The following is a 12,152-nucleotide window of genomic DNA, read 5'->3' on the forward strand; positions in this document are numbered from 1 at the left end:
GCTGGTCTCATTACAAACTTTATTTAACCTGTTGACCACAGATTACGTATGGCAGCCTATTGGCCAGCTGTGCACACACACCACCAGAGCCTTCATTGCATGCTCAAGGCATCGGGGCGTAGCACGCCGCGCAGTGCTGTGGGGCGTAGCACGCCGCGCAGCACTGCGGGGTGATTCCGACCCACTGTAAGCCAGGCGCAATTCAGCTGCTCACGCTGATGACGATTGATTCGCAATAAAAGCAACAACAAGGCCGTCAGCAGAGCTGCAGCTTTACTGCCTTTTTTGAAAGGTGGCTCCACAGATCTTAATCGGGGCAGAACACAAACAGACTGTGGAGGACAAATATATTTCAATCGTACACTTAAGTTCTCTATCTGGGGTGCCAAGAGAGACGAACAAAGCGGTCTGTTGGCTGTGGATGTGTTTTCTCTGAATTTATCTTTTTGATGAAGTCTTCTCAACTTCTATAAGTTGAACTGACAGTCACAGGTCGTACCGACTGACTGATGGGATGATCTGAATCATTCTCACCAGGTTTGGGCATCATTATACCAGAAAGTATGACAAAACAAAACCCAATGACTTCATAACTCATAAGTCTTCGTTGTACAAAGTCCTGGGGTGTGATGATAAAATGTTTTGAAAATGCTTTCTGTATTCATTGAAACATTGTTCAAGGTCCAGAGAATTTGGGATATCTGACAAATTCCCCATTCATAGAACATGTATGAATTGTCATAGGATGCCTACCTCCGTATTTCCTTCCCTTATGCAAAGGAGCATTACCCAGCCTCCTTTGATCTCCCTAAATTAATTCCCCAGTCCCAAAATATATTTTAATCTTATGGATTAAAGTTCTCAGTCGCCACCACTGATTTCAGTCATGAATGTCTTCTATGGAAACACGTTGTGCAGGGATAACAGCCTATGCTGTTTCTGTGGTGGTCAAACTAGCGATTATGTTCAACTCGGGTTCAGCAGTCAAACTGTCTCAGATATTTTATAAAAGCAAAGGTTAAAGCCTCAGTCTGTAGAACAGCAGGAACAATATTACTAAAACATCATGATCCTTTTTTTACATGATGTGTTTGTAATATGGAAATGCTAGTGCGGGGGGGGGCTCCTTTTCATACTGCTTCACAAATCTTACATTATGACTTGGTCCTACAAACAGTCGTGAGATTTTATTTTGCTTTAATCCATGAATTCTGTGTCACAACATGGCTATTCTGTGCAGTGCCACCGCATGTGCTAGATACTAGATAATATCCTGGAAAAAATGACTTCGTTAAGAGAGCAACCCCTGATGTTCAGTCCGTCGGTGCTGTTTGGCTTCGATGCTACTAGATCCATGCTGTATGTTAACAGCTGCATAATGCCTATTGCAGTAAAGTAACTACCTCTCCCAGTGTATACTTACACTGCACCCCAGAGACAACTTTTGGCAGGGACAGCTGGATTTCCAATTGGAAGAAGTGTGTGCATGCATTAGCATAACAATGAAGCCAGAGTTGTTTTAAGGAAGGAATATAAATGCACCGAAGATTCCGAAGGTACATTAAACGATGGCAACTTCATATTTACAACATGTATGCGTTAGCTCAAGGTGAATATTGGGGCAGGCATACATTTGCATGAATTAGCATTTTTAAGGAGTGCGGGGACATCAGCCTCCTCGTTACAAACAGACAAAGTCGATAAATCAAAATGAGGGCCGGCGCTGCTAACGTGATGGCGGCGGTGGCACTTTGGTCGAGGCGGAGATCTGATCGGGAGTGAGTATGCGGAAGCCCGGGCAGGAGCCGCCTGCGACTCGGAGGCCCATAATTCCGAAATGAATATTTATAAGTAAGGGTGCTCCGAGGACTTGGCCTTGGGGGAAATAATTGGGGTGGACAGGAAGAGTGGGAACGTGGGAACCTCTGCCATCTCTGCTCGGGGAGAGCTGGAACAGCCCCGCAGTCATTTAGGGGAGAATGCGGCACGCTAATATCCCATCCCTGCACTCGTTTAGTCAGAGGACGAGTGGAGCCGCTGCCTGGAGTGCGAGTGGAGTTAGGATAATAATAGCCTAGTTGTTTTTTTTGTGCCAGTCTAATCAGCAGATGAACAGAACAGCGCACAGTCTTTTAATCACCGGGAGTATGAGAGGACCAAAACCTCCGGAGACCGTCCTGCACTTAGCGACATTGTATTGACTTCTACCTATTTGTATTTCTCACTGCTCAGTCTCACTCCTCAGCACTCCTACTGTACCTCTCTTTATTCCTCACTGCTCAGTCTCACTCCTCAGCACTCCTACTGTACCTCTCTTTATTCCTCACTGCTCAGTCTCACTCCTCAGCACTCCTACTGTACCTCTCTTTATTCCTCACTGCACGGTCTCACTCCTCAGCACTCCTACTGTACCTCTCTTTATTCCTCACTGCACGGTCTCACTCCTCAGCACTCCTACTGTACCTCTCTTTATTCCTCACTGCACGGTCTCACTCCTCAGCACTCCTACTGTACCTCTCTTTATTCCTCACTGCACGGTCTCACTCCTCAGCACTCCTACTGTACCTCTCTTTATTCCTCACTGCACGGTCTCACTCCTCAGCACTCCTACTGTACCTCTCTTTATTCCTCACTGCACGGTCTCACTCCTCAGCACTCCTACTGTACCTCTCTTTATTCCTCACTGCACGGTCTCACTCCTCAGCACTCCTACTGTACCTCTCTTTATTCCTCACTGCACGGTCTCACTCCTCAGCACTCCTACTGTACCTCTCTTTATTCCTCACTGCACGGTCTCACTCCTCAGCACTCCTACTGTACCTCTCTTTATTCCTCACTGCACGGTCTCACTCCTCAGCACTCCTACTGTACCTCTCTTTATTCCTCACTGCACGGTCTCACTCCTCAGCACTCCTACTGTACCGCTCTTTATTTCTCACTCCTCAGCACCAAAACAACATGGCCTCTCTATCTACTCTCTCTCTCATGTGTATTTTCTGTAAGAACTTGAGTTATTTGAGCAACTGTGTCTGTGGAACCTCCTCCAGCCCTCCTCGGCACCTGACTGAAACTACTGTACAATGGTCCTTCATTCAAGACCTGCTTCTGGGGGGTCCCTGGAACTAAATATTTTGAGATGGGAGTCCGCGGCCAAATACAGATAATTCTGGGGGTCCTTGACATGAAAACGCTTGAGCACCACTGATACGTTCTTCAGAAAACTGATTTAGAAGAAATTTTGGAGAATCTGGTCTCAGCTCTTCATGGGTTAAGTGGATTCTTAGGAAGTTGCTCTTTGACGCAATAACAACCTCTTCCACCTCTGCCATGTCACACTGGACACTGGACGTGCCCCACCATACTGTACCACCCCTGACCCCGTCCTTCCAGCCCCGTGCGCACCCGACAGGCACTCTTTAATTATTTATTTCTATGAGTGTCGGAGCGAAACGAGGGGAAGAGGGAAGTGATGATGTACTTTTTAATGAATCCCTGAATAAATGATACTGCTGTCTAAGCTTAAGGCATCCCGAAAACACCCTGCATAGCAGAGAGGTGGAATGGGGAGAGGAGAGGAGAGGATGGAACAGATGTGGAAGCAGACAGGGATTAGACCCAGAGCTACTGTGACCCGAGTGTCGCGCTGCTGCGTAGATCAGCCGCAGCCATATCTGATCAACTGCTGTATCTCATTAGCTCTACTTAACATGCAAGGATGCGCAAGATTAGCTTGTCTCTTTGTCTTAGATTTCTCACTTCTAGGAGTCCTACTCCAGCGAGTCACCTGTTATTAAAAGCGTTCAGTCTCTGCCTGATTACGTGTGTGTGTGTTGTGCGCGCGTCCGTGTGTCCGTCCGTGCGTGCCTGTGTGGCGGTGACCACCCTTCAAAGAGACCATTTCTCTGCTTATCAGCGGTGCAGCGAGATTGAGGGCTGTCACCCACACACTCTGTTGCCATAGTGAAGTCAGGCGCGGGGAGGCGTGATTGACAACGGTTCCCACTACTCAGGCGTCGCCCTCCTTCCTGCTCCTATAGCATATACTTCCATTTCAGTGGCCAATCACAGGTGGGCGTGACGAGGAGAAGTGGTCTGTCGATCAGCCACAGGACAGCTGCTCACTTCATCTCATACTTCCTCTGTGTCTGAAGTAGTCATTAACACTAGCATGACTGAAGAAAAGAGGGACACAAGTAGCATGTGCTTAAATTCATATTTAGAAAATGTTAGAATGGGATGGATGATGATGGTCATAGAAGGGGGACCTTCTGAAAGCTTCATGGGTAAAGATAATCAACTTCAAAATCTCAACAAAAAAAATCGGTCAAAATGACAAAGTATAAAGTTACTGTAGGTTTTCTGTAGAGCTTATAGCAGTCCTACATTTTCTATAAAATCTATAGATCGGCGATGAGGAAGATCAACTTTTTTTTTTCTTTCTTTCTTAAATAAATATTTTTTTCCACATTATATTTTGAATGCATAAAATATATCATTTCAACCACTACTCTTAAATAGTAAGAGTGCTTGAAATAAAGAGTGCTTGAAAATATACATTATGAACTCTCTTCATAATGTCCTAACCCCAGGGCCAAGCGGCACACTTTACTACTTATTTCGATGGAAATAAGCAAATTAGTACAAAACATATATTAACCATAGCCATTTCGGCCATTAGAAAATAGCCGATCTACTTGCTCACAATGCGTCATTAATGGCAGAAGTGCCATATCATTATAACTAAGGTATTCGCTAACAAAATCATATTTTGATAGATGTAGCCACTAGACCAAAAATGTTCCAAGAAAATCTCTAGCATAGCAACCCAGTCTGCTCCGCTCTGGGAAATCAGCACAGCTGATTTTTATGTTTTGATTAGGCGTTCAATCATGCTCGTTTAAGCACGGCTAGATGGCTACTTCAACCAATGAGATTGCTTCCTCGAAACAACCTGTTGTATAATTTATACTTTTCACTGAGTACTTTTTTCCACCTCTGTTATTACAAAACATATATTAACCACATCAGCCCTATATACATTTCGGCCATTTGAAAATAGCCGATATACAAGCTCACAGAGCTTGTAGATGAAATAGCCGATCAAAACTTGCGAAACGGGACATTCTGCATAGCGAGTACTTTTACTTTTGGTACTTTAAGCACACTGTCCCGCACACTGTCTTTACTTACAGCACCTGTCCTCTGTAGGTGTGCATAAGGACTTTGACCTCTAGCAGCATTATTGGTACTTTGACTGAGTACTTTTTCCCCCACCTCTGTAATGCTCAGATAGGGCAGCTGGTGTTCAAGGGCATGAAGCGTCTGAACCGCATCCAGTCCATCGTGTTCGAGACGGCCTACAACACCAACGAGAACCTGCTCATCTGCGCGCCCACTGGCGCCGGCAAGACCAACATCGCCATGCTCACCGTGCTGCACGAGATCCGCCAGCACCTGCAGCCCGGCGGCGTCATCAAGAAGGACCAGTTCAAGGTGCTGGCCCCCGACACGCACGCACGCACAGACACAAATAATGTAGATATCTGTACCAGTGTGTTGTCCTCGTAAAATCTCGCCTACACACACACACACACACACACACACACACACACACAGTTACACAGTCACGCACTGCGCACACGCAGACTGTTCTGCCCAGTGCCAGCCAGTGACGATGGCCACTTTTCATACATCACCATTAAAGTTACTCCATCCAAGAGGCTGGCATCATATTTCTCAATAAATTGTGATTTGTGCTGGTTGCCAGGGAACAAATGATACCACAATGTTTGCTCATTTATCATGGCCGTGTCCTTCTCCACTGCCTCCCCTCCCCTCTCATTCTCTCTGTATCTCTCTCTCTCTCTCTCTCTCTCTCTCTTTTTCTGTCTCTCTCTCTCTGCATCTCTCTCTGTCTCTCTGTCTCTCCCTCCGTGTCTTGCTGTCTCCCTCGCCCCATACTCCTCTCCTCCTCGATTCATCCTTTCATCTCATTCCTGTCCTCCCGCCCCCCCTCCCACCCTGCACATACTTCTGCTTGGTTCATCTCTCTCTCTCTCTCTCTCTCTCTCTCTCTCTCTGTCACTCTCTCTCTCTCTCTCTCTCTCTCTATTCAAATTCAAATATACTTTAATGGCATGACAAGCATTCTTATATTGCCAAAGCATTACATACAGTGTATGAAACAAAATAATAAATTATACATAATCATCAGAATCAGAACAAATAATATAAACAAGACAAGGAAAAACATAAACTAAATGACATTGATCTATTAATTGTAGTAGACTTCACTATAGTGTTCACCCATTGTCCCTCATTTTGTGGCAGACTGATACATATTTTGCTGCCAACCTGGAACATTCAGCTTTTTCACCTAATAAGTAGGGGATTGCCTGGATAGAGTCAAACTGTATCCTTGTTTTTGTTATTTCTGTGAATTTAGGGTAGTATTCTTCTCTAATATGTTCATATTTTTCTCTCTCTGTCTCTCTCTGTCTTTGTCTCTGTCTCTGTCTCTGTCTCTGTCTCTGTCTCTGTCTCTGTCTCTGTCTCTCTCTCTCTCTCTCTCTCTCTCTCTCTCTCTCTCTCTCTGTCTCTCTCTGTCTCCATGTCTCTCTACCACTCTATAGATTGTGTATGTGGCTCCTATGAAGGCCCTGGCAGCTGAGATGACTAAATACTTCAGTCAGCGCTTGGAGCCGCTGGGTATCATCGTCAAAGAGCTGACGGGGGACATGCAGCTGAGCAAAGGGGAGATCCTCCGAACGCAGGTACACACATGCACACACACACACGCACACACACACACACACACACACACACACACACACAAGCACAACCACACACACCCAAAAACGTAACGCATGTGGTCTATTCCATGCATGTTCTCTAGCTCCCCCGTGTGGTTTTCTTCCAAATACATTTCTAACTGTATATACAGTGTACAACACAGTGTGAATTCCCTGGTGTGAATTTTACTCTGAGAGTGTAGTACACGTGACCCATACTACGCATGGGTCCATTTGGTTACATTGTACACTTATCAGATCCCTTTGCACCGGTTGGGAACCGGTTCAGTTCAGAATGAGTTTTTAGTCCATGAGAAAGACCTAAAAAATTGGAACGTTCATTTTTTATTGAGTGGGCAAAACCATACCTATATGGTAGTAGCTTTTTCATATTTTCTATATTTTGCATATTTTCCTACATAATGCTTAATTTGCATATTTAAATGTACATGTACATTTTCAGAAAATAATACAAAAGAATCATTGTCTTCGTGTAAGTAATCAACTGGGGAAGTTTCATGGTGATAACTATTAATAAACGTTTGACCTATTCACATATCACGTATAGGCCTACTGTAGGTGTGATAAATATGAAAAAGCTACTTATTCGAGGTTTTATTCAAGTTTAGTTTTATTCCAGTTTAGTTTTATTTGAGGTTTTATTCAAGGTTTTATTCAACATACATCATGTCTTCCTCCTGGGTGCAGTCCAGAGGGAGTGCCAACCTCATTGTTTAAAGTTACCGTCGGCCTTCAGTGCTGTTCGACTTTGTGTGGCCAGTAAAGCTCTTTTTCAACGGTTACACGCAGACACCTTAAACGGAGATAAAGGACGATAAATCGACAGCGCAACTCGCATCCTCGTAGTGCACACGTGCACACAGAAACACACAATTTATGTTCTCTCTCTTTGCGAACGCACACACGCTCACACGCATGTACGCACGAGTATGCACGCACGCACGCACGCAGATGAGTGTCTCTGAGAAAGAGAGAGACTCTCTCTCTCTTTCTGTCTATGGCTTTATGGGGCGACCACAGCAGTTCCTTATCAGGCGTGGGCGGTCCGCTGTGGTTTATTTCTGACAGGACCCTCCAGATTCACTCCACCACCACAGCACCTACAACACACACACACACACACACACACTCTTTCTCCTCTGCTCCAAGTCAGCCAGGGTCACACAAAGGGTGTGTGTGTGTGTGTGGATAATTACAGAGTTTATCTGTCGTATCTCTGGTCCACTGGCAAGACAGGCGGCCAGTGAATTGTTTTTCTGTATATATATCTTTTCTTATTTTCTTTCCTCTTATCTCTATTTCTCCGCGCCTTGCCGTTTCATTTCAGTTTTTTCCTCTCCTTGTGTCTGTCTACCTCCCTCAATCTCTCTCTCTCTCTCTGTGTCTCTCTCTCCTATTTATTTATTGCCCCGGGTTGCTTTGCTCTAAGCAGCACTTTGTCTCTCTATACTGGTAGTTGTAGTTGCCATGGTGACAGCTGGTCGGCTGTATAGGCGCCAAATCCATGGCACAGATTGCTAGACAACTGTTGTGTTTACAGTGGGCTGCTGCATTAGGAGGCTGTGTTTGCCTTTTGCCACTTAAACTATAGACTTCATTGACTAAGCCGCCTGTCTTTCCTGTCTTTACCCCAAGTCTCTTCGCCAATTATCAACGTCTTTTCACTGAATGTCTGCCTGTTGTGAAGCCAGGATTCAAGTGCTTGAGAAGGGGACACAATGGTCAGAGAATGAATGGAGGAAAGTGGAGTCCGTAGACTGAAGGAAAATGTGTTATTTTCTTTTATTATGTTCAAGTAATTATTTTTCTCCCGTCAACCTTGGCAAATTGCAGCCTCATTCAGGAGATTTAAACAAAGGCCCTTCAGTCATTAAAATGTAATCTAGCTCTCATTCTAATAAGTGCATCGAAAGTCTCTTTGAATCTTTGCCACTCTAATTTGTGGGCTGATGTCTAAATGCAGACTGACTCATCACAAACTCAACAGTTTGTGATGTCGTTCATTTGCGTGTTGGGGCTCATGGTTCACCATAACCACCTGTTGATTAAATTCAGATTCACTGCAACGCAAGAAATCAAGGAACTTAATTTGAAGTAAAGTCGCCACTTAACATTTCAAAGACTAACGTACCTAATAGTGTGAACAATCTCTTTTATATTTTAACATTTCATTCATTATCAGTTGCACACCCATACGTTTTTAGCTGTGGCTTTCAGCAATACAAAGTACAAGTGCTTCATTTGTTTATTTGAGAGGGACATTGTTCATGAACAATGCATTCAAATACAGCACACTGCAGTGCAGCCAAGAAAGCAGTGTACTGTAAATATACAAGGTGTTGGCAGAATGCTAATTCACATCCCCACTCCCTCACGCACAACAATGAAACAGATACCCCGTAACGTAAAACAATACAAGATACAAACAGAATGCTAAATATGTAAAGTAATAAGTAACAGTGCAAAGTATACATAAATAAAACTCAACTTTAATACTGACTAAAACACTGTAGCGTTAAATAAAGAACACTACCTGGGCGGCTGTCGTAGCCGTCTGGGCACCTTGGCTGGTAATCCAGTCTGGCAGTCTGCCGCGGGTTTGACTCCCGATCCCGACGGCCTTTACTGCGTGTCACCCCCCCCCCATATCTCTCTCCCCATTTCCTGTCAGCCTACTGTATACCTATCCCTCTATAAAAAAGAAAATAAAGGCAAAAGCCACAAAAAATATATCCTTATAAAAAATTACTAAAATATTGTTGGGCCACGTTGTTAAGGCGCATACAGTAGGCTTTGATGCCTAGCAGTGTGTCCCGGTTCCCAAGTTCCCAAGACCTCATTCCCAAGACCTCATTCCCAAGACCTCATTCCCAAAACCGCCGATGGATTTGCTGCATATCACTCCCCGACTATCTTTAACCCATCTCCGGGTCAAGCGTCTCGTCGCCTAACCAGCACATCTGTGACACACACACACACACACACACACACACACACACACACACACACACACACATACACATACACATGAATTATTTTATTTGGATCTGCACAAGAGCGCAATACAATAGACCCAAACACTGATCAGAATTAGGTTACATTATATGGTCCAACCAGATATAACTGCTGCATGCAGCAGTTCTATTTGTCTTTTACAATCCATCCAATTGCAGACCCCTGAGCACAAGTTTATGGACATGGCCCAGACTTCCAAATACAAGGACAATAAGTTGACAGTTATATCCCAAGGCCATAATACGTTCCACCAAAAGCTGATATTTCAAGTTTGGATGTAAAACAAGTGTCCATATACAAATCAAATGGGCAGCCTATTTCAAATATAGTGTCAGTTTTTCTAATTTCATTGATGAACACAATATCTGCGGTATTTGGAATATCTTGTAGTGAATTGACATGTGTGTCATTGTGATCAAACCAGTCTATTTTTACAGTGCTGTGTTTATACATTCTTGTTGTCCTGTCCTGTACTTACCACCAGTTTCTTAACCCAGCTCTCGGTTGTATCTTTGTGTATCTGTGTGTTTTTCTCCGCTGCTGGTGGGGTTTTCCGTCCACTCTGTAATGTTATATCGCAATCCTAAATTGAAGGGTTTGTTGACTCAAAGGGGGATTTGAGGGCTTATTGTGTTTGCTGACACACAACAGGTGTCACTGTCTTAGCTCTGGAGGGTTTCCAGAGCTACAGTAATTTAACCCATTCTGGGGGGGAACCCCTTTTGGTGTTTTAAGCATTATGTTTTACTTTAGCTATTGAAAAATAGCAGCTCTACAAGCTGCTACGAGCTTGTATGTCTGCTATTTTTGAAAAATAGTGAAAATGTGACACAAATCTTTGAATATATATTCTTTCAGAGCAAACGTTTTTTAACTCAAATCTTTGCTTCTGGGGGGTTCCTGGAATAACATATTTTCAGATGGGGGTCGGTGGCCAATTACATATACTTTTTGGGGTCCTTGACATGAAATATTGAGCACCACTGATACAGAAACATAAATATTTCAGAAAACTGTCAGGATTTAGAAAACATTTTAGAGGGTACAAATGGAACCAAATGGACCTGTGGTGCGTGCGTTGTATGCCGTCCATGTACTGTATTTACCCTCTCGCTGTCGGAGTTACAAAAACTATTTTAAGCCACCGCCACCTGCACCTATTGAACATGGATCAGTTAAATCAGTTTGTGTGTGCTTCTGCAAGGGATTGTGTGTGTTGAGTTTTATACAAACTGTACATTGTGTAAGTACAATTACGGTGCGGAAAACAGCTATTGTTTTAGCCAGAATACCGATCAATATTTGTGGAAAATGTGGCATTATTTCAAGCATGCTTGTGCTGTGAGACATTGGCGAACCCTGACTCCGGACTCCATGGGTGTCTAGTAGAAAGATGTCTTTTAAATCAGTGGTTCTCAAACTTTGTCATGGCAAGGACCCCCAAAATGATATGTATTTGGCCACGGACCCCCCAGATGAGAAGATTTGTGTTCAAAAACACAAGATTCTTCAGAATGTTCAAAAATATCTGATGATCTTGTATATCTGCTATGTTTGAATAGCCAACGCTGATATCTAAAATGACACAGATGCTTTCCCGGTTGTAATGGGTTAAAAAGAGAAACAAAGGCATTGGTTATTTAAACCATTCTGGGCGGGAACCCCTTTTGGTGTTTTAACTAAGCATTATGTTATACTTTAGCTATTGAAAAATAGCAGATCTACAAGCTCGTAGCGCGCCACCGAGTGGCGCGCTACGAGCTTGTAGGTCTCCTATTTTTTTTTTATCGTGAAAATGCGGCACATCTTTGAATATATATTCGTTCAGAGCGAACTTTTTTTTTTTTTTTTTGACGCCAGGCCTAAATGGGTTAATAACCATGTTTTAGGATGCATAACATAGTATGTAAAGGTCACAGGTAGGTTATTCCATGTTAGGCTGTATAGCCTGCATTGATAGGACGTTGTGCCCGTTTGGGACAATCTGTGGCACAGTGTTGATGTTGTCGATTAAAACTACGACACTAATGAAAACGAAATAAAAACGAAATAACATGAATGACTCTCATAACTGGCAGGTGCAACAAGCTCTTGTAGCGCCTGTTTTTTTTTCATTTCCAATGTTATTTTGTTGGTTCACTGTGTGTTGGCTTATGGCTTATGGCTTTCCTCTAGCTCCAGTTAGCTCATAACATTAGCTTCTGTTGCCACTCGCTCCGCTTTGCGGCGTTCAGACTTCAGAGTATGGAGTTTTATGGCGTTCACTATATCATTGGCTTAGGAGGCAGCTAATCATGACTAGGTCGTCAAGACCTAGTGAACATT

At 43.7% G+C, this 12,152-nt stretch overlaps 1 protein-coding gene across 1 annotated transcript in view; it reads left to right on the forward strand.

Annotated features, from left to right (window-relative positions):
- ascc3 (activating signal cointegrator 1 complex subunit 3) overlaps positions 1–12,152 on the forward strand; it is a 187,845-nt gene that overhangs the window by 50,315 nt on the left and 125,378 nt on the right. Inside the window, exons 9-10 of the mRNA XM_080767693.1 lie at positions 5,294–5,493; positions 6,633–6,773. Of these exons, the coding sequence (XP_080623819.1) occupies positions 5,294–5,493; positions 6,633–6,773 (341 nt within the window). The remainder of the gene's footprint in view (positions 1–5,293; positions 5,494–6,632; positions 6,774–12,152) is intronic.

This window comes from Protomyctophum bolini, assembly GCF_963924005.1.
Source record: "Protomyctophum bolini genome assembly, chromosome: 7".
NCBI lineage: Eukaryota > Metazoa > Chordata > Actinopteri > Myctophiformes > Myctophidae > Protomyctophum > Protomyctophum bolini.